This window comes from Silurus aristotelis, assembly GCF_946808225.1.
Source record: "Silurus aristotelis genome assembly, chromosome: 4".
Taxonomy (NCBI): domain Eukaryota; kingdom Metazoa; phylum Chordata; class Actinopteri; order Siluriformes; family Siluridae; genus Silurus; species Silurus aristotelis.
Genome location: NC_139577.1, coordinates 25344431 through 25370824, shown reverse-complemented (window position 1 = coordinate 25370824; position 26394 = coordinate 25344431). Strand labels below are relative to the sequence as shown.

Here is a 26394-nt window from a genome sequence, read left to right as displayed (position 1 = left end):
CTTGCAACTTACCATTCCAATCTATCTGACGTCAGTTCTGTGTGTAATCTGTTGTTACACACAAAATTTCCACAGTGTTGATGATTTACTCCAGTGTTTTTGGACACACACTGTGAATTTCCATGGTAGAGTTTCCAGATTGGATTTTTTTTGTATTAAATTTCTTGTAACCTGCACATTTAGCGCTATACAAAATAAAATAATACGTTACTTAAGTTAGGATAAAGGTTTTTAATATTGGGATCCCATGTTTGTTTGTTAGATAAATTAGGGTTTTTAATTTTTTTTCCATATGTCCATTTATTTCACTATATCTTAATAATTTTAATATTTCTTTTGACTTTTTTCAAAGAAAAAGATTAGAATAATTTTAACACTCATTTTTCAGCCCACTGTTCGCATAATGATTAATGAACAACTTGTTTGATACTTAACAAACTTAACAAAGTTATTTGTGCCATGCTCTGGGGAGCAAAGGGAAGAGTTTCACATTCTATATATGAAATGGTTAGCTAAAAAGATGTAACAATAGTGGCTAACAAACACAATAATGCATCTTTAAAAAAATACATTTATGTATAAATTGTGTTATAAATAAAAAAATAGATATAAATCTAATGCAGACTTTACTCTCACTTCTGTGAAGTGACACACTACCTTTTAAAATAATCTTCCAGTTAGCTTTGGTACTCAAAAGTGTTTACAAACTGTAACAAAGTATCTGTACAGAATTATACATGTAAAACACTAGAACTACAGTAATGAAAATAATGACTTGGATCGCCCACAAAATATTCAATGGACAATGGACTGTTATGAGACTGCTATTAGAAAATGTTTGCAAAGCCCCTTTGTTCAAATTATGGTCAATAAAAATATGGCTAAGATAGAAGTGGACTGTCTTGATCTCAACACATTTGGAATGAATTGGAATGGCAACTTTATACTAAGCCTTCTCCCCAGATGTCAGTGCCTGATATCTTATGCTCTTATATCTGAACAAGCACAAATCTCTCAAAGCCATGCTCCAAAAGCTAGTGAAATGTATTCTTCGTAAAGTCGAGGTTATTAAAGCTGCAAAATTAGACAACTTAATATTAATAGCCATTGTTTTGGAATGTGATGTTAATTTAATAGGTGTCTACATACTATACGTCTGACTGGAATTATTATGGTATAATATTAGTATTAGTATTATTATGATAATACTTTTACTTGCATCAGCAGTAGTAAAACTGGGTAAGTTGCACCACAGTGTGTTTAGTTTTTGCCTGAATGCACAGCACTCTCAGTCATATCACAAAATCAGTTGTAGTCAATAGTATGTGCAAAAGTCTTGTTGATCCAGCATACATTTTTGTGACTGTTCTGAGGTTATGTCTCTGGTGATGTGAAACTAAAGTTGTAGGAGAGTGAATATGGTCACTGCAGAAAAACTAATACCTGTGATCGTCTGTGGTAAAAAGTGATCCTTGTTCTTCTGGTTTCAATTTTGATTCGGTGAGACTTTTTATTCCATAATCCTACGTTGTGCTGCTCTTTGTACGATTTTTCACATCACTAATTGAACGTTGCATAACTGAGCCAACAGTGATACACTTAACAATCAAAAACTAAATCTGTTGCATCAATTGTAATGGAAATGGTCCTGGGTTGAGCAAATACTCATATAATGACACCTGTCTACTAGAATTTTTACATGATTGTTTTGTAATCCATGCAACGTTCCTTGATCTGGATTGAACATTGTTCCATGAATAAGCCATCTTTTTCTTCTACAGACTTCAGTGTTTTTAATATAGGCCAATTTACTAATGTAGTGTATAACCTGGGGTAAAATGTCATTCTCTGACTTCTTAAACATCCCTGAATTCACTTATTTTATCATCTATTATATAGATGTTGAGAAGGTGAGTCCAAAGTAATTCTCAGAGTTCTCAAAAACTAAAGAACAGGAACAACTCACAGAATCTTTGCAGTCTTTATAGAAATCTTATTCGAATGTGAAGACTTGTCTTCTGCAGATTAATTTCTGCTATATATGGCTGATATGCTGAGTGCAACAGTAGATGATATTTTCTGTGGTGAGCTGAGTGTGCCTGAAACTAAACATGTCAAGCTAGTTGGCTAAAGTTAGCGTGATAACTAAACTAGCTAAAAAGGTTTTACACTAACATAAGATCGCTGTCTGGGGAGAAGTAGTAGCATAGTGAGTAGGATGTTTAGCTCCTGATTGAGAGTCCAAATCCCAGCATCCCATTCCAACCTGGACCCTTGAGCAATCCCTCAACTGCTCATTTGTATTAAAAAAAAGATAATTTAAGTCACTCTGTTTAATGGTCATTTGCAAAATGCTGTGAATGTCTGGCCCTCTTTGGTTTGGATCTGTGTTCTTGGGTGTATTCAGTTATCAGATCTGTTTTATTAGTTGATCATACTCTTTTGCCTTTTCAGGTTAATTCATTCCTATTAATAATACTAGTATTCATACTGGTAATGGAAGGGCGCCATGTTCTTCCGGTTTTTTATTTTCTTTTGCTCTGTAGTGACGTCTCCGTTCATCTACATGAGTATTTTACAGCAGGCTCTATACTGACCCCTGGTGGCCGCCACTCGTCTTTAACGTTACATGAGCATAACATGGCGTCCGCCGGCAGCCGAGAATGGAGGACGGTGTGCGAGAAATTTCGCCGCGCCCAAGATCTTTCTGAGGTAGAATCGCGAAAGGATCCAGAAAACGACCCGTTCCGCTCCAAGTACAAAGCCAGGGAGCTGCTCAAGGAGATCTATTGCACTCTAAAGAACTTCGACGTAGACGACGGTGAGGGCGAGGGCCCGGAGGCGGACGGTCAGGCAAGAGAGGCGCTAAATGGCGAACCCGCTAATAAGGCGCACACGGGCGACTCTCGAGCCGGACTCCGGGCCGCCAAACTCGGCGTGATTGACTATCACCTGGGCGTGAACCACATCGAAACGGAGGAGCTCTCCGCCGGTGAGGAGTACCTCATGAACTGTGTGAAATTACTGGACGAGTGCACGGTGACACGGGAGAACGTCTCGCTGTTCATCCAAGTCGGGGTAAACAACACCTACATTCCCACCCGAACCCGCACTAATGAGTACGGACCCAACATACAGCTCCATACTTTTTAGTACCTTAGTATACATGACACTCCCAGTAACGTTATCCGTTAACATACCACTTAGTATGGTAGTATGCATCTATTATATAACAATCTAGCTGCCTGTTTTGTGGTTTTGTTTTGCTCTGCTCTTAATAATTCTTTTCTATTTTTTTCCCCCAGAACCAGCTTGGCATCTTATGGGCCGGCCGGGATGAAACCGAGAAAGCTCAAGGCTTCTTAGAAACAGCTGAGTCCATTTATGTGCAGTACATGAAAGAGGTGACGCAGCATTCTTCATCATCCCCATCCCTATCATCCAACACTTAGCTCTCATACAGTGTGATGGGATATCATACTTACATGAGATATGTCAGGACAGCGCAATATTTTTGTTTAAATATATATGTTTTGTATTTCCACACCTTTCTTGAGGTGCCACTGGTTCGGGAGCTTTTATAAGCCTGGAGATAATGGGGGTTTATCCAAAAAAATTTATACCTCATTGCGTTTATGCAAAACTCAAATTCATGCTTCACATTTGGCAAGGGAAATTTCCCCCTTCTTGCGGATTATCCACGATCTGGTCTAACTTTACTTCTTTGTGTATCATCTTCATGCACTATATGGACAAAAGTTTGAAGGCACCTGACCATCTTCAACATCTCATTCCACATTTATTCCCCATTTGTCAGGTGCTGATGTAGGTAAGAGGCCTGGGGTGCAGTCATCATTTTAATTTATCCCAAAGGTATTAAGTAGGGTTGAGGTCAGAGCTCTAAACCAGGCCACCCAAAATCTTCAGTTCCTTGTAAACCATATCTACATGGATCTCACTTTGTGCACGTCAGCATTGTCACGTTTCGGTCTCCTGTTTCAGGTAAAGGGAAAATGTAATGCTACCACATTCAAGACACCCTATATAATTGTATGCTTCCTCTTTTGTGGTAAAAGTTTGGGGAAGAACCACACATGGCTGGAGAAGACAGGTGTCGCAATACTTTTGTCTGTATAGTGTGTGTCAGCATAATAATGCTGCAAAAGGATTCATTACATTATCCTTTGCTAGTCTTCATAGCGTTCCTGTGATTCAGATATACAAGGATGATACACACCAGCGAACCCTCTTAGTAATGACTTATTGGGATGATTTTAAAACATCAGACGATTTTGAATTTTCTATACCATACACAAATTTTAAAAAGTCTAAAAATTATCAAAGCTTAAAAATGTTTATTTGTCTAACAGTTATTTTTCCTGCGTTAAATCTATATAATTAAACCATTTATAAAGATATCTGCATTAGAAGAACACACGATTCTTTTAGAAAACATCCCTTTTGTTTTACCAGTATTCAAAGTAAGACCTGATTGCTCCAACCACTGTCTAATCCTTTCCATAGCGACATTTAGCTTATCTGCTGCTAACTGCTGTTCTTGCGTGTTCAAAAACAAGTGTCGTCAGCATACATTTGCACTTGTACCCCTTCGCACTGTCGTGGGAGGTCATTAATGCACAACCTAAATTATAAAGGGCCTAGTATTGGTCCTTGCGGTACGCCCATTGCACAGTTTAAGTTATTAGAAAGAACCACTTTAATTTTGTACACATTGCTGTCTATTTGATAAGTATGATGAGATCCATGCTAAAGCTGCACTGGTAATATGCTAATAGGTCTGTAATTGCTAAACTCAAAATGATCCCCAAATTTAAAAATAGGAGAAACAATGGCTTGCTTTCACGTCCAAATAATAAATTAATTAGATGAGAAAAAAGAGAAGCTAAAGTATATTTGGGTTTTAGGAAACTTAGTGTCAAATTGATAAACATCCCTAGAATTAGTATTTCTTAATGAGCTAATAATTTCGTCAACTTGTATTTTGTTAGTCGTCACTACATTAAAACTTTAGCAACCAACATCAAACGGTAGAATTTTCCATTTCTACAAAGTTTTCCACTAATTCCTTAACAGAAAATTATTTAAAAAATTATTAAAAGTACTAACGACGGAATATTCATCTAAAATAAAATCTCCTTGGACTGTGATCTTAAGATCTGAAAAATTTGTCTCCTTCTATAGAAGACTATTAACATTTTTCCAAATAAATTTATTTATTTCCTTTTTGCCTCGTTCAATTGGTGGTGATAATTTTATTTAGTTACTTTCAGTTCCTGAATAAGTTTATTCCGCAGTCCTTTATAACAATTTCTATCAATTTCCCTTTGTCTTGAAAGCCGTCTTTAATGCAGAGCCTCTGTTCTTCAGCAGCTTCAATAAGATATCATTGAACCAAGGTAGCTTGTTTTTATGCTTGAAATGTTTTTTTTTTTTTTTTTATTGTTTTTTTTTGGAAGTAAATTTGTCCCTTTTTACTCAACTCTATTGATAAATGTGTTGCAACCAAGCACCACATTTTGAGAAGATAATATAACATCCTACTTTTTAACTAGCTATTCGCTCAATAAACTCTACCAGCCTCCCTTTAGGTATACAACAGTAGACATTGTTCGAGGTTATCGCATTATTTTTAAACCTGTTTCACATTTGGGTCCCACAAACCCGTCGTGTGATTTACAGTCTGAAAAATTCTCTGTACAGTCTTACCGCAGGATTACAACACGTGGAGACGCTAAGTGTAGTTGCTGGAGCCTTGGTAGATCTTGTAGGATCTCCGGCGAGCAATATGGAAATATCGCGCACTGGAGCATTGTGTATGTTGTTGATTAAACACACTTTGTCTTCTTGACGGGCTGCGTAAATCCATGGGATTTCCCAGGCACGCATCTCATCGTGAGACGCCGCCGTGCTCGTCCTCAGATTGTCGGGTTAGCGGGTACCCAGATTTAATTGAACATCCCCAGAGAGCAGCAGTTAGATAACTAGATAAGAACCCATAAATCTTTTGTGACAATGCAACAAAACCCCGCTGTCGAGCAGCATGTTTACACGTGTCCTTAGTCCAGAACAGATAAATTGCGTAATATCCAATCAGGTTGTGATTAAAACTTTCCGAAAAAGTTGCTGACTGGAAAACAGAATATATACAGGTTTTCCACCCTGAATAACATTACTTGTTTTTAAAGCACAAATGATCCAAATGACACAACACGACCCAGTAGTGCAACCGTCGAAAAAAATTGTAAATAGTAAAAAAAAATAATAATAATAATACGTACCACGAAACGTAGATTGGATTTTTTTCGTAATTGAGACGTTTAACTCAACTTAACTTACAACTTAGAATGGCTCCTAACAAATGTGTATAATGACAAAGAAAGTGGCCAGCTAGCATATCATCCTCATGCCCAGTGCTCCTAGGATAGACTGGAGATGAATGAATAAAAAGGTATTAGAATAGGGTCACTGAGTATCCTGTTTAACACGATGTAAAAAAATAAGTGCTGATGTTAAGATTTTACTTACAGTGTAAATTTTTGTATAATGCACAATAAGTCAAATTATGATCGTAAAATCAAACTAAACTGCACTATTTTAGAATGTATTTGAATTCATTGACCTCATATTTAACATTTTAGGATGGCCAACCACCATTGGATTTGGTCGATTTCTTTGTGCTAGAGGAGGATGCACCATCCCAGCAAGAAAGAATGAGGAGGTGAGTTGCTTCTCATTCGTATTGTTTTTCAAATCATGATGTTTTTATTGGTTTATTTTTTCTAAATCTTTTTTGTTGTTGTTGTTCTTGGCAGGTTTGAAATGGCGTACACACACACACTCTATTATCTGGCTCAGGTGTATAAAAATCTGGGTCAGTATGAGAGTGCAGGACAGTATTGCCACAGCACATTGCAAAGGCAGCTGAAGTTTAGCCATTTTGTGCCATTAGAGTGGGCAATCAATGCTGCCACACTCTCACAGTATTATATCACCAAGGTAAGCTTTTAATTTCCTTTTAAACTCTCTTACATTTTCAGCTAGTCCTTAAGTCACATTGTGTTTATTTCTGGTATTAGACTGTCTATTCACAAGTCATATTTTTTGCTCTTTATATCATTGTTTTTACTCTGTAAAATTCAGAATACTGATCTTATTTCCATGTTCTAAATCCAGTAGCTCTAGGTGTGTGCCCACAAATGTGAAAGTGTCATGTAGAAGAATGGTCAAAGAATGAAATAATTTTTTTAAATGTATTGCTTAGTTCTCACCTTCTTTCCAGTGAACTTCTGCAGTTGTTTTCACCTCATAGTCTAGCACATTTATAATTAGCTACATAATGGAATAAAACCAGACGTTACCTTTTAAACATTAAGTCTTTAATTGCCACTCTTGAGTTGTTTTGTTGATGTTTTTTAGACACGATACATGGAGGCTCGACACTGTTTGGCTGCTGCTAATGTCATTGCAGGTCTAGCAGGCGAAGTCCCCTCTGAGGCTGCTGCCAAGGAAAGTATGTTTAACATTTTATAACCTGAACTCTCACATTGCCCACATCATTTTACTGTTACTATATGTGTTTACTAGCACACAGTCTGGTAGAACCATTGTCTTCAAACAGGAAGTTATTTAGACTGGAAAATAAAAGTAATTGTGATCCTCCTATGAAGACATTGGGGTCTCATAAGGGTTAAATGTATGTTAATACTTAAGAAGCCAAGCGAAATGGTTCACACTGAGCCAACAGAGTAGCTTCATATGGCAGGATGCAAAGCGGTTCCGACCCTGAAGGTGTTCATTTTCACTTTGTAAAAAGGTTTTATTTTTTCGTACTCTGTTAAATTGCTTTTTATCCTTTCATAGTTACATTTCAGTAACTATTAGTTAGTGTGCTGCTGTTTTTTTCCCTCTCTAATGCAGAAAGGTAAAATCCAGTTGTTTTTTTTATTTGTGAGAAATCATGAACTCTGCCTGTTCTTCTAAAAATCTTAAACATACACGTGTAAATAAACATCCAACAGAATGCTAAGTGAATTATCTATTATACATGCCTTTGTGCAAATTGTTCAATAAACTATAACATGTTAGTATAAGTGTATTCATATTAACCTGGGAGCTGAACTACAGCTTCGAGTAAATCAGAAGTATTTAGCAGCACTGTGGTATATCTTTTCATAAGTAATTTATTTTGTCTAATATTCACACCTACAGGTTTTCATTTCTTTATAGCTTGATATTTTCTTTATATACCGTATTTTCCGGACTATAAGCCGCTACTTTTTTCCACGCTTTGAACCCCGCGGCTTAAACAACGAAGCGGCTAATATATGAATTTTTCCTCGGTTTTTCCTGGCAACAGAAAATGTGAATCATTCATCACGCTGAAAACAACCGGGCATAAAAAAACGCACTTTACCTCTGTTCTGAGCTGCACGGCATCGGGAGAAAAGCTTCACCGATGGTGATTTTTAAACGCACAATGATGCCAAAAGATAAACAAAGAAAGGAAGGAGGAAGACAGTGAACAATGACTTTCTTCGTCGGCTACTGTTTAGATACAAGTCGTGTAACAGACACTGTCTTTTGTTAAAAAAGCCTGTGTGAAGTTCATTAGTAGACACCTGCGGCTTATAGACAGGTGTGGTTTATTTATGTTCAAAATAAAAATCTTTGTAAAATTCAGAGGGTGAGGCTTATATATGGGTGCGCTTAATAGTCCGGAAATTACGTTGCATATTTAGTATTTTTTTTTTTAATTGCTAAATAACTTTTGTTTCATTGACAGGTGAAGCCGAATATGAAAAACGTGAGCAACTGCGTCAGAAAAGAGCCGAAATTGCAAGGTGCTGGATCAAATATTGTCTTAATGTGTTACAAGATGCCAAAAAGCTTTTGGAGGTAATTCTGCCCCACTTGTGCTCATATGTTGAAGCGTGTCTTTAAGAATGTTGTTGTGAAATGAACGTTTTTACTGCCCTCTTCAGGACAACATTGGAGAGTTAGATTTAGACCGACAGGAACAGCTACAAAGAGCTCGACAGGACGAGGAGGAGGAAAAAGAGAGAGGAAGAAAAACAGCAGTTCTCTTCGATTCCGCCGAAATGTTCGATTCAATTTGCGGCCAGGAGGAGAAGGTGAGCTGCATACTTCCGTTGAACTTCGAAGAGGCCCGTGCCATCTTTCTGGTGGGTCAAGGCTACGTGACGCAGGCCAAAGAATATTTTGAGATGGATGGTCATGTAACGGACCACATTGAAATCCTCCAGGATCACAGTGCTCTTTTCAAGGTCCTAGCTTTTTTTGAGGAGGACCTGGAGCGGCGCTGCAAAATGCACAAGAGGCGCGTGGACATGCTTGAGCCCATCTGTAAGGACTTGAACGCTCAGTACTATTTACTGATCTGCCGACAGTTGCAGTTCGAACTTGCTGAAACTTTCTATGAAATGATGGACCTAAAACTCGCAGTGGCTGAAAAGCAGGACCAACCAGACGCACACACCATAAAGAAATTCAACCACTTGTGCTTGGCATCAATCAAGTACTACCAGATGTTCCTCGACTCCATCCGCTCGCCAGAGGGCAAGTTTCCTGAAAAACTCGAAGACGATATTCTGAGACCTGCACTCGTGGCCAAATTTCGTATTGCTCGACTTCAATCCAAGATCATCTCAGGAAACCAGGCGTCTCAACTGGAGAATCTCAGCCTGTCATTGGAGTCATACAACTTTGTTGTGCAGTATTGTGAGGAACACCCAGAAGCCAAGAAGGCTGTGGAAACAGAACTGGAGCTTAGTGAAGAAATGGTGTCCCTCCTTCCTATTAAGATCAATAGAATACAGTGTAGAATGGTTTCCTCCAACTAGGATGAAGTAGTGCTCTGTAAAAAAGAAAAAAAAATCTTACAGGCTATAGAGTGCGCTGACATGGATATAAAAACTACTACAGTTCCATCATAACTCTAAAGCATCATTACAGTAGATTAGAGTATATACACTTACCGGACTCGTTATTAACGATTCCCCGTTTTCCCAATATGGTCTAGTTGTATTTTAATTCACCTTTGCTTGTATAAATAGAAGCAGGCTGTTCTTGTACCTTACTGACTGAACTGCATGATACAGTTATCACTAATTTATTCAATAGATCTATTGTCATGTCTGCCACGTCCGTTAATGATATAAATTTGAAATACAATGTAACGTATGCATTTATGCGTAATCAATAAATGAATGTTTTTCTTAGTTTGGTTTTACTCGTTCTTATTGTGAACGGTGCAGCATTCGATTATATTTATACCAGCCATTAAACAGGAGCTGGGGTTATTGTTTGTGTGGAGTTTGTGTTTATGTAACCCTTTGTCCACATGGATTTCCTCCATGTTCTTCTGTTTCCTCGCACCGCCCAAAAAAAAAAAAAAAAATGGTCAGCACATTGGCTACACTAAATTGTAAATGTGTGTGTGTGTCCAGCTTGTCCTCTAATGAATTGGTGTCCTGTAACGAACTGGTGTCCTAAACAGGATCTGCACTTGGTACACTGAGTATTACTGGATTTGGCTTTTGGCTCCAGAGTAAACCTGATTAGGGTAAAGTGCTACTAACAATGAATGATTGAACGAATGAGTGCTTGGAGCAGTATCTATTATAGTACTTCTTACATGAAGTGAAGTTTTTTTTCTGAACATAAGGAGAGCAAGCTGAGAATTATTTTATTTTTATTTTTTTAAATTAAAACAAATTTCTTTTTTTTTTAAATAAATTATTTTATTTTTATTACATCCCCCCCCCCCCTTTTTTTTTTTTTTTTGTAGACTGGGGGCAATTACAGACTACTTAAGAAGCTGTTTATTTTAAGTTCAATGTATTTTATGCATAAATATAATACAATTGTTAATTTAGTCTTATTAGTATATTTGTTCTTATCAGGATTATGTGATTCATCAATTTTCTTTACCAGCCTGAAATTGTCAGCTGAGTACTTACTGCAAAACTCTCCTGCCCAGTATGTTGTGGTTGTGGATGTGTGCCCACTTTGTGCCAGAGCTTATGTGGAGTTTGTGTTCATGTTAACTCATGTTCTCATAGGTTAATCTGGTTTCCTTGAAGCGCTCATATAAAATGCCAGTCTATTGGCTACCCTAGATTGTGTATATGTGTAAGTGTCCTTTAATAGATTGGTGTTCTGTCTGGGATGGTCACCTAGTATGTAGTGTTTTGTTTTTTTTAAACTTACTTCAGACAAAGATAAAGTGCTTACTAACTGTGATTGAACGGTGCGTGATTTGTTATAATTCTTGGTGTATGAGGTGAACTTTGATGGCTCAGTGTTCTTTTATGAACTTGTTTAGAGTGAGCTCTGACCACGTAATGATTTAGTTTCACAAGTTTGCAGTAAACTGATGTTATACCTCTGTAATAACAAATGGGGGAGCTCTTCTGTTTTAACGGATTTCCCTTATGTGGCCTGGGGACTATTACACAGTGTTTACGTTGATGTTTATTTCTTCAGGCAGACATCCTAAACAGGTCTCTATTATTAATGGACTGTGTAATCTAACTACTTATTTAGGAATAATATGTTAGTCGGTCTTGTTTCTTACCAAATGATTACAGACACAACTCCAGCTGTTGTACTGCCTAATTATCTCTGGGAAGTACCAAAATGGCTCAGCAGTTACTTGCATGTTTAGTGATTAATTGATTAGTTTTAGTGGAATCCACCTTTTTTCTTTGAAGGGTAAATGTCTGTATTTTTTATACCTTATACCACATCTTGCCAATGTTTGTTTTACACACTTGATATACAGTGGTGTGAAAAAGTGTTTGCCTTTTTCCTGATTTGATACTGGGTGTAGTGGTTTAACTGGTGTAGAGACTGGTTTTCTTTATGACATTTAAAGACACAATTCCAATATTCTGAATAAGTGAATCATCAAAAGGCATAGAGGTTATTATATACCTTCTTGTTATGCGAACAATAATGGTAAATTAATAGGGGTTTTTTTTTATTATTGAGGGGAAAACATAATCCAAAACTACTTGGCGCTGTAAAAGTGTTTGCCCCTTTACCTAATAACTGGTTGGGTCACCTTTAGCAGCAACAATTGCAATCAAGCGTTTGCGATAACTTGCAATGAGTCTGTTACAGCACTGTGGAGAAATCTTGGTCCACTCTATGCAGAATTGTTGTAATTCAGCCACATTAGAGGGTTTTTGAGCATAATCCGCCTTTTTAAGGTCCTGCCACAGCATCTCAATAAGATTGAGGTCAGGACTTTGACTAGGCCACTCCAAAGTCTTCATTTTGGTTTTCTTCAGCCATTCAGAGGTGGACATGCTGGTGTGTTTTGGATCAATGTTCGCATAACAAGAAGGTATATAATAACCTCTATTGCTTTTGAAGATTCACTTATTCAGAATGTTGGAATTCTGCCTTTTGAATGTCATAAAGGACACGTGACAAAAGGGAATGCCTTTACACCAGTTAAACCACTACACCCAGCTTCATTTCATCGCTCTTTCTTTTGTAAAGAACTAAAAAATTGTACATTGTTGTTTTTTTTGTAACTAGTATGTCAGATGGACTAAAATATTTCTTTACATTGGATTTAGGTTTTGAAAATGAGTTGCACAAAGTTAGGAAGTATGATTTATAAATCTTATGAACTTATGAGTCTTTATATTCATTATAATTGTTATTCCTGGCATTTTAGCAATTACCTAAACTTCCACTCTATTATTCTAACAAGAGCAACTGCAGTAATCTGGGACATTGGAAAGCAAAAAACCCTACTTTAAGAAGTAACTGGCATAAAATGTTAGAAATCCCCATAGTTTCACTTGCTGTATGTAAGAGGAAAACCAGAAAAGGACCTGCTGATTCGTTGTTTCCATACAGATCAGAATCATGACGTAATGCATTTGAGCGGAAATAGATTAAGCAGTCTTTTTGTTTTTTTGCAGTCTGAAGGGTCCTTGAATGAAGCCGTACCCAAACAAACCAATTATATACCACCATAGCCTTAAGGTGGTCACGCAAAATTATACATGAATGAGTAACACCAGGAATTGTTCTTAAGACAGGGGTAATCTACACAAACAGGACTTAGACAAATAGAATGTAGTACTACATTTGGTTGTTAAAAAGTACAGGGTGGTGCAGGAAAACAGGAAATTATGAAACTAGGAGTTGGCGACGTGTAATTGTTTGGATTCTGTGCAACCTCATTTCAACCTCCTTACCATTATGTCTAATGGACCTGTGAAGTGGTGCATCTTAGAAGAATGGTGATGTGAGTGCTCATAGGTAATTTCAGCGTCATTACCAGTTAGGACGTCATGTTTGCATCCCGTCTGCCCATGTGATTAAAACATGGGTGAATAATTTTGAAGATACGGCTCAACACAGTAATGATACTGTTCCAATGAAGCGGTGAGGTTTTTTTTTTAATGGCAGTTCGAACAGCCTTAATATTCTCTGCTGTGCAGGCCGTTTGAACACCACCTATACACTTCTTCATTAAGACTGAATCCCTTTCTTCAAACATAATCCTGAAGTCCTAACTGGTGATTGCACCAAAATTCCCTGTGCGCAGCACTCGAGTCACCATCATAAAAGGCTTTTACAATACAGGCTCATTGCACAACACTCCACTGCTCCTTTATGACTGATGGCAAGGGGTTCTAAACAAGGTCACACTAGTTATAATAATTGCTAATGTCCAAGGGTCGCTGAGAGAGAGCTGTGTGTAGCTAAAGATATTTAAAGAAAGAAAAGTCCTGAAAAAGAAGCAAGCTAATGGTCTACTAACAACTAGATATCAAACAGGTTAAGATAAGAAGAAAAAGAACAATTGTTGATGGCATAACCAACAATTTCCACAAAGTAGGATTAAAGTTGTAATGATCCATTCAAAGAAGACTTTGAAGGCAAACAAACAAGTTACACAGGAAGATACAATCTGTTCATCAGCAGTTTGAAAGTGAAGTTTGCAACAACAAAAAAAAAAAGGCAGTAAGGCAACATTTCTGGAACCAAGTTGACCCTGAATAATGTGAATTGCTCTGCTTATTATCTTAAACAAGCTCACTGGTCAAACACTGCAGTGTCATGGCTTGGGCATATGCAGCAGAAAGAATTCAGAAGTCTACAGAAATGTTCTCTTTGCTAGTTTACAGAGAAATTCATACAGAACTTCATCATGTAGTGAGACACACTACCAAAAAGGTAAAACAACAAAAAGCGGTTGTAAACTGTGAAAAAGTGAATCATCAAACCTGAACCATTTGAGCAGAATTTCCCTTCTAAAGATGAGACTCAATCGCAACTGAAAATAGTAACTGAAAGAACCTGTGGTACAAGCAACAAGGAGAAATGCAACAGTTTGGTGATGTCAGTAGGTCACCCTTTTGTTGCACTGCTTGCAAGTATTCAATATGCAAGTCATTATTAAATCTTATTTTCATTAATATTGCCAGTTCAAATACTTTTGCTTTTCCTGAAATTGGGTGGTCTGTCTTCAAAGGTGCCATGTTCTAGGTTACATCTTAATCTAAATATCAGGAAATGACTGCAGAAGATATAATGTATTGTCTATTAATACTTTTGATCTCCAATCAAAATGTCTTCATTGTATAGCAATAACCAAAGAATTTGCCTTTCCGCGGGGGACTGTATGCATCATCTAGCAGGCCAGTGTGACAGATTTTGTTTGTGTGCTAGTGATTGGGAAATTAAACTGTCAAGTTACCACGGCCGAGTCCTTGAGCAACAAACCTCCTGCAAACTCTTGGCACAACTTCCTTCAAGAATGCACAGAATACATTTGACCTGTTCTGTATTCCTTCTAACATGTGTACCCAAGTAGAAAATAAAATAAACATCTAATTTTATTCAATAAAACAGCAATTTTTAATATTCCAGTGAAGAATCTGCATTATTTCAAGCCTGTTTGTTTTCCTAATCATAGTGAATCAATACAGTAACATACTGTACAATAACACTTATTGCCTTTGCCTTCCTGTTTTGATGTTTGCAGCTTTTAAGTGTAATAGCACTAGTCATTTTTACTGTAATTTCCCCTATAACAAGAGACACATGTGAAATACAAACATATTTAGCATATTCAAGAGTGCTTTTGTTCAGAAAGGGCAAAAGTCGTATTGTCTCTCTGCCAGATCTTTGTTTTTTGCTGAAAGAAAAGTACTGTTGTGACTGTGTTATGGAAAGGGTGAGCAGTTTTCATGATGCAGAGACTTCCGTTAGACAGACAGACAGACAGACAGACAGACAGACAGACAGACAGACAGACAGACAGACAGACAGACAGACAGACAGACAATTTTGCTGAAAATTCTACATAAGTAACATCTAAACAAGATTTTTTTTTTTCCTGAGTGTACCAAATAGTTAGTTAACACTAAAGTTAATTAAAGGTTGGTTATAGTATATAAAGTTACCTCAGGTTCAGGTCTGATATGTTCTTGTTTTATTTACATATGTATGTATCTCTATTATATAAATATTAAATAAAAAAAAAAACTGTGATACCAAACATGTGGTTAAACTGATCATATTCTTCTCCTCTGTAGTTATGCTGAAAGAAGTGTCACATGTGTTTAATAAGGTGCCTTTGTCATTTCCTGGCAGCAGATTAAGAAAACCACTTCCTGGCTGTATAAGAGAATCATCTCTTCTGAAACATGTTTTATAGAGGCTGAGTTGACTCGTCTGGCTAATCAGTTGTGGTCACATTTCCCTTGTGTCAGTAACATGCTGTAGTCTTTTGGATAATTGATGTAAATTTTGCTTGACTTCTACTTTAGCTATTATCAATTTTTAGAGAAGCACAAGGCTTTTTCCATCGTATGAAAACGGCACCAATGTGGAAAGTAAAAACAAGTATACGCCCCCTTCAGAAAAACCACACACACACACACACACACACACACACACACACACACCCAGTGGGTCACTGCAGAGCTGTGAACGTCCGACCACAGATGTTCCAAAGTACAGGTCACACAGAGAACAATGCTTTGGGCTTATAGATAAGTCCCACAACTTCCAGAAAGCATATGATCAGACTGTAGATAAAGAATTGTATTTTAACTGTACAAACACTTTTGTTTGTATTTAACACTGAATACATGTTTAAAAACTGAAAAAGTATGCTTTTCCAGATTGGGGATACTTAAATTATGGGTTGTCAGAAGTGTCCGTGTCTAATTTTGCCTGTGGCTTTTCTCTTGGTTATAAGTCCACATGTACATAATTCTTTCTTCTACTGAAAGCACTAGAAGTCTTAACTTAAATTCATATTAATTTAGGTATTCCTTGTAAGATTTTCATGGGACGTTGTGAATCAACTAATGGATATTGCAAAAATAATAATCAGGGTATTAAAGGGGGAAGAAACCCCATCCCCTAAAGGAAGACCCTAGACTTTACTTTTTCCTAACCTTTTATTTTTATTTTTATTTTTTACAAATTATTGATCATCTTAAAAGGTCAACGTCATTTATCCTGATACATTTTTGATCATCATCTTGCATGTTACTACAACTGTCAGCTTATACCCTTCTACAGATATTCATATAAAAAATTTAATTCATTGTATTTGTACCTTTAAAGTAATATTTTGGTGACCAGACATTGGACACCCCAAGTGTTTTTCTCAAAATGTAACTGGTAACATTGAGTTTTTTCCTGAGCTTTTCATTCACAAATCTGCATTAATATTTGCATTTATGTTATGTATTGATATTTGCATTGATATCTTACACAGCGGAAAGATCATACTACTAAGACTACTACTACTAATAAGAACTACTACTCAAGCCAAAAAACAATAATATGAGTTGTGTTAGTCACGGGTTCACACAATGACACTTGTTGATGTCTTGTTGTAATGGGGAAAAAAACATTTGTAGCAACTGTTATTACAGTCAACATGAGAATTTTTTTTTGTTTATTAAAAATATCTTTGTGGTACCCCACATTCCTGTTTTTTGTTGATAAGGAAAAAAAAAAAAGAAAAAGGTATGTTGATCATTCAGGCCCTGAATCATCCATTAAAAGTGCTCATGCACAAACAAAATGACAAACAAAATAATGAATATATAACCTGGAAAGGGATGAGGCAGTAAGATGGCTTTGGCATAGAAAGGAGGCAAGCTGTAGAAAAGCGCCTCTGTCCGTGTCCATGTCAACAGCAAAGGGACAGAAGCCTTTAGGACATTCCAGCAAATGATTTGCAACATGGTTTTCCTTAAGTTGTAACCCCTCACCACTGTTAGCACAGCCGTGCCAAAACCAACCAATAAATATTTGCCAAGTAACAGTTAAGGGAAATGAGCAACTCGAAGTGAGCCTATTTACAGTATGGAGTTATTTTATGTGTCGGATTAAATCAGTATTGAATGAAACTATTATGTTAAGATAAACAATTAGTTAAAACTATAACTAAAGATTCAACATTTAAAAAGTGATACAAAGTCTTAAAAACACTCCTCTACTTTTTCTATTTAATTTATTTATTTTTCTATGGATCTTATTTTCCCATAAACTGTCATGGCAAAAGCATGGCATGTCAAACAACTTTCTCCAAATTACACAACAATAAAACAACATTTGGAAGGAAAAAAGAAATCAAGAGCGGGAAAATTAAGAAGTACCCTTAGGAAGAAGTGCCTTTCGATGTGTATGTGTCTCTTTTTAGAGCCCTATTCTGGACTGGATTCATGGAAGGACTCCTCAAAGCTTGTACCCAGTGTTTCCCGGAAAGCCTCCGGATAAGGATACTGAACTTAATAAAGTTGAATGAATGGCTTTTTTTTATTTTAGTGTGAGTATTAATCAAATCATAAGTCAACCCAGAAATGTGGCTTTTTTAAGTTTATATCAATCAATGAATGTGTTCGTCCAGCTTCTGGGTTGTAAGGATTTGTATTTTGTATGCTTCATATCAAGCCTTTGTCTGAATTTTATAATTTTGATCCTCCAGGTTATTTATATGACATCTGTGGTTCTTTTAACTCTTTCATAATAGTGAGTTTACAGTATGTTTGGAGAATCATCATTCAACTTTGGACAGAAACTGGAAACTCCCCAAGATACAAGACACCTAGGGACATCTTGGGACAACTAGAATGCAATTTTTGACAAACTGTTTGGTGTAATAGTATAACGCTTTATGTAGTAATGAATGTAATAAAGATGTGCACTCTGTAGCTACAGTATGTTACTGGGTGCATTAAATAAACTGTACCTAGGGTTAGGGTGTACATTTGTTTTTTATTTGTATTTGTTTTCAACTACACTTGAGAGTGTATTTCCATGGCACAAGATCAAAGCTAACACTTTAAATATAACCCTTGCAATGCAAATCCTCTCCTCAAATCCCAGTATTCCTTTTAATGAATTCGTGCAAACTTAAATGAAACCTGCACATAAAAGCACAATTAAATACATCACAAAGGGCAGTTACAGTGACAGGAGAACAAATAGCAAAGCAATCTCAGTCATCTCACTCAATTTTTTACTGTTTTGCTCCTTTAAAAAAGGCTTTTTCAACTATACTCAACTAAAGACTTAAGATTTAATAAAATAAAATACAATTTCAAGTAAAAAAAACATAAAAAAGGAAACTCATGGCATAGATCTCATGTTGACTATAAAGATTTATGTATGAAATTAATTCAGAGAGGATTTTTCAAATGTATTGATTATTAGTATCAATAGACCAAAACTGAGATTAATAGTGATTAGGTTTACTTTTATTTGCATTGCACCAAGAAGTAGAAATGCAGCTTAGATGTAACCTTCGATGAAGGGGATATATTCGATGCAGAACAGCAAAACCAAAGCAAGGTTGGTCCTCTTTACTTCTTCATGGGTTATTGCTACACAGAGAAGATTGCTACATATATGTAATGGTCTTTTCTAGACTTTCAAATAGTCTAATGCTGGTCTATAGACGATAACTGTAAATCTATTGAGTCCTTGTATATATCTATCTATCTATCTATCTATCTATCTATCTATCTATCTATCTATCTATCTATATCTTATTTATTTATTTATTTATTTATTTTTATATACATACATATAAATATGTAGACACCTGACCCTCACAACCATATGTACTATTTGAACATTACATTCTAGATGTATTCCCTGTTTGCTATCTATCTATCTACAGTGAGGAAAATAAGTATTTGAACACTCTGCTATTTTGCAAGTTCTCCCACTTAAAAATCATGCAGGGGTCTGAAATTGTCATCGTAGGTGCATGTCCACTGTGAGAGACATAATCTAAAAAAAAAATCCAGAAATCACAAAGTATGATTTTTTTTACTATTTATTTGTATGATACAGCTGCAAATAAGTATTTGAACACCTGAGAAAGTCATTGTTAATATTTGTTTGTTTGCAATTACAGAGGTCAAACGTTTCCTGTAGTTTTTCACCAGGTTTGCACACACTGCAGGAGGGATTTTGGCCCACTCCTCCACACAGATCTTCTCTAGATCAGTCAGGTTTCTGGCCTGTCACTGAGAAACACGGAGTTTGAGCTCCCTCCAAAGATTCTCTATTGGGTTTAGGTCTGGAGACTGGCTAGGCCACACCAGAACCTTGATATGCTTCTTACAGAGCCACTCCCTGGTTATCCTGGCTGTGTGCTTCGGGTCATTGTCATGTTGGAAGACCCAGCCTCGACCCATCTTCAATGCTTTAACTGAGGGAAGGAGGTTGTTCCCCAAAATCTCGCAATACATGGCCCTGGTCATCCTCTCCATAATACAGTGCAGTCGCCCTGTCCCATGTGCAGAAAAACACCCCCAAAGCATGATGCTACCACCCCCATGCTTCACAGTAGGGATGGTGTTCTTGGGATGGTACTCATCAGTCTTCTTCCTTCAAACACGTTTAGTGGAATTATGACCCAAAAGTTCTATTTTGGTCTCATTTGACCACATGACTTTCTCCCATGACTTCTCTGGATCATCCAAATGGTCATTGGCAAACTTAAGACGTGCCTGGACATGTGCTGGTTTTAACAGGGGAACCTTCCGTGCCATGCATGATTTCAAACCATGACATCTTAGTGTATTACCAACAGTAACCTTGAAACGGTGGTCCCAGCTCTTTTCAGGTCATTGACCAGCTCCTCCCGTGTAGTTCTGGGCTGATTTCTCACTTTCCTTAGAATCATTGAGACCCCACGAGGTGAGATCTTGCATGGAGCCCCAGTCCGAGGGAGATTGACAGTCATGTTTAGCTTCTTCCATTTTCTGATGATTGCTCCAACAGTGGACCTTTTTTCACCAAGCTGCTTGGCAATTTCCCCGTAGCCCTTTCCAGCCTTGTGGAGGTGTACAATTTTGTCTCTAGTGTCTTTGGACAGCTCTTTGGTCTTGGCCATATTAGTAGTTGGATTCTTACTGATTGTATGGGGTGGACAGGTGTCTTTATGCAGCTAACGACCTCAAACAGGTGCATCTAATTTAGGATAATAAATGTAGTGGAGGTGGACATTTTAAAGGCAGACTAACAGGTCTTTGAGGGTCAGAATTCTAGCTGATAGACAGGTGTTCAAATACTTATTTGCAGCTGTATCATACAAATAAATTGTTAAAAAATCATACATTGTGATTTCTGGATTTTTTTTTTTAGATTATGTCTTTCACAGTGGACATGCACCTATGATGACAATTTCAGACCCCTCCATGATTTCTAAGTTGGAGAACTTGCAAAATAGCAGGGTGTTCAAATACTTATTTTCCTCACTGTATCTATCTATCTATCTATCTATCTATCTATCTATCTATCTATCTATCTATCTATCTATCTATCTATCTATCTATCTATCTATCTATCTATCTATCTATCTATCTATCTATCTGTCTGTCTGTCTGTCTGTCTGTCTGTCTGTCTGTCTGTCTGTCTATCTATCTATCTATCTATCTTTATTTATATATATATATATATATATATATATATATATATATATATATATATATATATATATATATATATATATATATATAAAGATAGATAGATAGATAGATAGATAGATAGATAGATAGATAGATAGATAGATAGATAGATAGATAGATAGATAGATAGATAGATAGATAGATAGATAGATAGATAGATAGATAGACCATACTTTGTGGCAACAGTCTGGGGAAGAACAATGGTATTATATATACACAAGAACAATGGAACATTACTATGCTAACAAAGTAAAGTGTTTCTGGTGTTTAAAAAGCTATGGATATGTCCAAATATCCGCACACACGCACACACACATTACTATGCTAAGTACAGACATGGTGAAATGTTGACGCACGCGAGGGCGGGGATTCGGTATAAAAAGCGCGTGCATGCGCTCCTCTGCAGATCTTCAGTCGCGTTGTTTCAGGTTCGGTATTTGGACGAAAATAAACACCTTTACGATGCGATTCTACCACAGCTTGACTTTATCAGGACTCGTCCTCATATACCTGTTATCGGATAATGTACTGGGTAAGTGTTTTTTTGTTTTTCTGTATTGTTTGTATTGTGAGGATAAAAAGTAAGTATGTTGTAGCGCATTAAATAATTACTCTCTACTAAAGTAATTAGAAAAATAGTATAAAAGTGGAATAAATGGACAGGAGAGTGAGATTTGGGATTTGGACTTAAGTACCCTGACTTAAAATAGTTATAACTAATTTACTTCAGTTTACTTTTACTAGTTATATATACATACATACATACACACCTTCATAACGACGTCATAACCTCTATTTTTCACAAAGGAAGTGTGTCACATCAGTACACTTCGTTCCATTAATTAAACCATTAACTAAGCATTTACATAACTTATGATACAATTACATCGATGTTGCCATGTCCTGTAATATTACACTGGATAAAATACTTAATTAAAACAAAAAAGTATTTTTGTATGTAGCAAACATCACTTAAAGGTGATCTGTCTTTTCTTCAAGTACCTCTCACTTCACCATGTTTTAGCCAAGACATAAGGCACAGACTTCATACTCACACAAACATGTACATTTGTTTATTTAAACATAACACTGAAGTGGGGGGGTAATTATATAATAAAAATTTAGCTTTTCAGACAATTGTATCATAATCAATGGTCATTAGGGAGTTGTTGGACACTAGTATTGTGTGTTATTGTTATCATTATTTATTTGTTTGTAGAAGCCCAAAAGATGGGAAGGTACCAGTGGTTAAAGTGCAAAATGAACAGCAATGATCCAAACTGTATCGAACATAAGGGCCCGATAATCGATGTGACCGGACAGCCGAAGCGACTTCCCGCACGAGTCGCAAAGGACATGTGAGTAATCGGTTTCTTAATGTTTTTTACTTCTTCTGGGAAAAAAAGTCCACAGGTTGTTGCATCACATACTGATCTTATGATTGAAGGAAGTTGCATTAGTTTTTTATTTTTGTAAATTACGATTTTGAGATTAAAAAGCCAATAGTTTCCTGTATAAAGCATATAATGACCCATCATATTTGACTAAGACGAGCACTGGCAGTGAACCAAGTCATCTTCATTGCAGAACATGCACTTAAGTTTCACCCAGTGGTGTGAATCTGTTCGATCTGTAAGGAAATCAGTGCGTTTGATGGAAATAAATTGAGATGTAAAAGAAGTGAGGCCTCAGACCTATGACAAGAAATTTGTGTTCTTGAAGTGAAAAGCATCATAACATGGTGTTAGCACTCAAAACGGCAAATGTTTGTGGTTTAGAAACTGTTAAAGCTTGGACACTATAAAGGCAGGAAGACAAACCTAACCCATTAGGCAACTTCCTCCTGAGTGATTTCCACTTAACTCTCAACAGCAATGTTTGCTATTGACGACCATGAACGGCGAATATGTTTCAGTAGATTTTTCTCTTTACTCCTAATCAGCAGATTTGATCAGTATGACTGTGAGATGTTTTCTACAGCATCACCACCTGACTGTTTACTCGGCTGGAATGTATATATTAGCTTCTGACGCTTTGTATGAAAGAAAAAATTTCTACCTGTAGTATCTGATATTCAGTCACTTCTACAAGCAAGCGTTTAGACTCAGAGGCTATTTTAGCTAATTTCAAGATAAAAAAAAACATTAGGCTGTTAAGTTATTCTTCCATAAAAGGAATTGAGGTTGTCTTGCGGACGTGAAACAGATACAAATCTTTGTGGTTTGCAAACACATTCTATTTTATAATAAAAAAATAGTCAGAATAAATACGCTGGAAAGATTGATTATAATTTATATTTATTATTTGAAGATTTAATTCGTTTAATTAGTATTAAATCTATTACTTTATTATTGACCTATAATTGTGTTACTCCGTCACCAAGTGGAGAAATACTGTATAGATGTAGATTGCAGTGTTGGCTTTCAGACCTGTTTTACATCAAATACATCTAATTGACTGCATTTATAATCCAAGGAATAACTGCTGGATCATTTGATTTCTAATGCTAAGCCATTAATGCGGTCTTTAGGACTTTGTTGTTTTGAACAAAGCACACAAAATGGAGGATTGGTCAAGGAACATTCCTGGCTTCTTGAAAAAAGAAAAAAAAGACCGGAAAGTCGACAGGATGTTGGCTAAACCTGACTCTGTGCTTCTTTTTTTTTTTTTATGCAGCGATCATATTGACAGCAGTGAAGAAAGCAGCGAGTCTGGAGACGGTTCTGGTGACTCTTCCCTCTTCAACTTTCCTAAATTAAGACGGGACGAGCGTGAAATCATTACCGAAGTGTCTCAAAATCCGGTTCAAAATGAGGAGGAGGGCAGTGCTTTTGACAGCGATTACTCCAACTCTCTAACTCCTGAGATTAAAAGCAAGCTGTCTGCTCAGGATCTGCTTGAGGATAACATGATCGAATAAGCTGGAGTCTGCTATCTAATATCACTTATGTCTTACAAAGAATCTCAGGATACGTTGCCATAAAGCCCCCACTATTATTTTTTTCTATTTCTAAATTTTTTTATATGAGCCCATGTTCATTTGTATTAGACTACTTGTGGGTATGTGCTGCATGTTGAGACAGGAGAAGTGAATGATCCAATACATTTTTTTAAATGTTGATTATTTTATTTCCCTGAGGATATAGTTGCTACAAGAGTAAATTAATCACTTTAAATAATATATAATGTGAGAATTGTATGTGCTTCCCCATCATATTTATGTTGTGTGAGAGTTAATGCTAGAACTGGAATTGAATTTTCTTCAATATAAATGTTTTTCACTATTTTCTGCCACTTCTGTTAGTTTTTTTTCTTTATAAATGCTGGTTGTTCTTGAGGTTTGGGGAAAAAACAATCCTGTGCAATTACTCTAAGTTCCTTTTTTCCGAATTAGTTTGTTGAAATATTTGTAATGCATTATTACAATTATTATAATTATTAATGACTTTTAATCAGTAGCTGGTGCATGGAATTCGTTCGTTTTAATATTTAATATTTCTTACTCCACAGCATATTTTTCAATTAAAAAGTCCATGTAACGGACCGTCTCTTTTTTCTCTTTCTTCACTGCATAATCTTACATATTAGTAAGTCATGTTTTCTTTTTTCAGTAGAGGTTATTAAGTGACTCTAATGTAGTTCTTATGCATAATGCAACAGTGTGCACTTTTTTCTTGCAGCTGAGTAAGGAGCAGGTTGCACTGTGAAACTAAGCATTTTGCACTGTAGAGTGCCTTTCATTTTCCATTCTCAGGTGCAGTGTACAGATCATATCATTTCAACTCATCACATTTCTATTTGTAAGATATCCTTTTTTTTTTACTGCTGGAGAAGAAAAAAAGGCGACCTTGAGACCTCAATGTTTTGGCAAAACTGATGCTACTAACCTAGACTTCCTGTTTTTTTTTTTTTTTTTTCTGTGTGTGTGTGTGTGTGTGTGTGTGTGAGAGAGAGAGAGAGAGAGAGAGAGAGAGAGAGAGAGTGGTGTTATCACACTTTCGTGCTGAGTATCTCTAGCAAGCTTCCTCTGACCATAAATTAACGTTCTCTTTCTTGACACCCGAAAAAAAAAAAAAGTGATTGTGTTGCCTTTTTGCGTTTTTGAACAAAACCTGTTTTATAGAGGAGCGAAAATTAGAACAAAATATTGTCCTCTAGTATGATGAATAGTGATGAGTTCATGAGAAAACATCAGTAGCAGGATTTAGTTTGCACAATACATATAACGCATGACTTCATTAGGAAAGCGTGTTTCATGGGTCTACTTCGATACTTACATGAAATTAATCAGATACTGTATTGACTGCAGCTGAATTGGTGTTACAGCCAATTTATCCCCCTCTACCCTGTGTTTTTCAGTTTACACAGTAGAGTTGACATGGTGGCATGAAGGTAGTGTGTGTGCTGCAGGTACGACTGTATGAAGTGCAGCAATGCAATCTTTTAACACCTTGTGTCATTGCCAACAGTATCTTGTAATAAAAAACTGACAAACAAGACAAGAATTTACAAAAAGATGAGCTGTCGGAGAGGCTTTTTTTTTGGACTGGAAAAACAAGCTGCTTAACTAGATGTCATTTTCTTAACGGAATGTAGGTTATTCTCAGCACTTATTCTAAAACTTTTTGAAGATTTTGTGTCAGTTTTTAGATCTCCTCCTCCTCCTTCTGCTTTCGGCTGCTCCCATTAGTAGGCGCCACAGCAGATCATCCGTCTCCATACCCCCTGTCCTCTACATCTGCCTCTTTCAATCCAACTACCTGCAAGTCCTCCCTCACCACATCCATAAACCTCCTCCTTGGCCTTCCTCCTTTACTTCCTGGTGGCTCCATCCTCAGCATTCTCCTACCGATATACCCCATGTCCCACCTCTGCACATGTCCAAACCATCTCAAACTCTCCTCTCTCAATTTGTCCCCAAAACGTCCTACATGTGCTGTCCCTCTAATAAACTTCTTTCTAATACTGTCCATCCTCATCACTCCCAATGAAAATCTCAACATCTTCAGCTCTGCTACCTCCAGCTCCACCTCCTGTCTTTTTGTATAGATATAGATTAATAATTATTTTAAAATATATCCTGGTTATAGCAAGAAAGTTGCTATTAATTATAAGGGGGGGGGTCATCATGTAGAAAACACTGCTTTATCTATGTAGATTTCTGCTACTTACAGTTCTCTGTATAATGCAGTCTGCAATATCTTTTAAACACAAATCTATTGGCTCACAAAGGTTTTACTTTTCACAGGTAGTTTGAGGACTGGAATTAAAAAAAAAATTAAAAAGTGGTTTTCACAATGTAGAAAAACGAGATCTCAAATATGTTTGTGCTTATATTAAAAAACTTAAATAAAAAAAAACGATGGCAGACTTTTGT

General features: G+C 36.6%; 3 protein-coding genes across 3 annotated transcripts in view; all 3 read left to right on the top strand.

The window, feature by feature from the left end:
- The first annotated feature begins 2481 nt into the window (after positions 1-2481).
- Positions 2482-10259, top strand: kifbp (kinesin family binding protein). Its single transcript, XM_083538509.1, has 7 exons — positions 2482-3078; positions 3306-3404; positions 6660-6739; positions 6834-7017; positions 7438-7531; positions 8804-8916; positions 9003-10259. The coding sequence occupies exons 1-7, from the start codon at positions 2497-2499 to the stop codon at positions 9879-9881; spliced, it is 2031 nt and encodes a 676-aa protein (XP_083394635.1). The 5' UTR covers positions 2482-2496; the 3' UTR covers positions 9882-10259.
- Positions 10260-21328: 11069 nt separating this feature from the next.
- On the top strand, positions 21329-24560 carry srgn (serglycin). The gene is made up of 3 exons (XM_083539006.1): positions 21329-21549; positions 22237-22375; positions 23694-24560. The coding sequence occupies exons 1-3, from the start codon at positions 21408-21410 to the stop codon at positions 23935-23937; spliced, it is 525 nt and encodes a 174-aa protein (XP_083395132.1). The 5' UTR covers positions 21329-21407; the 3' UTR covers positions 23938-24560.
- Positions 24561-26370: 1810 nt separating this feature from the next.
- The window catches only part of vps26a (VPS26, retromer complex component A), a 10156-nt gene continuing 10132 nt past the window's right edge, over positions 26371-26394 (top strand). The window contains exon 1 of the mRNA XM_083538526.1: positions 26371-26394. This exon is cut by the window's right edge and continues 126 nt beyond it. The gene's annotated coding sequence lies outside the window, so the exon portion shown is untranslated.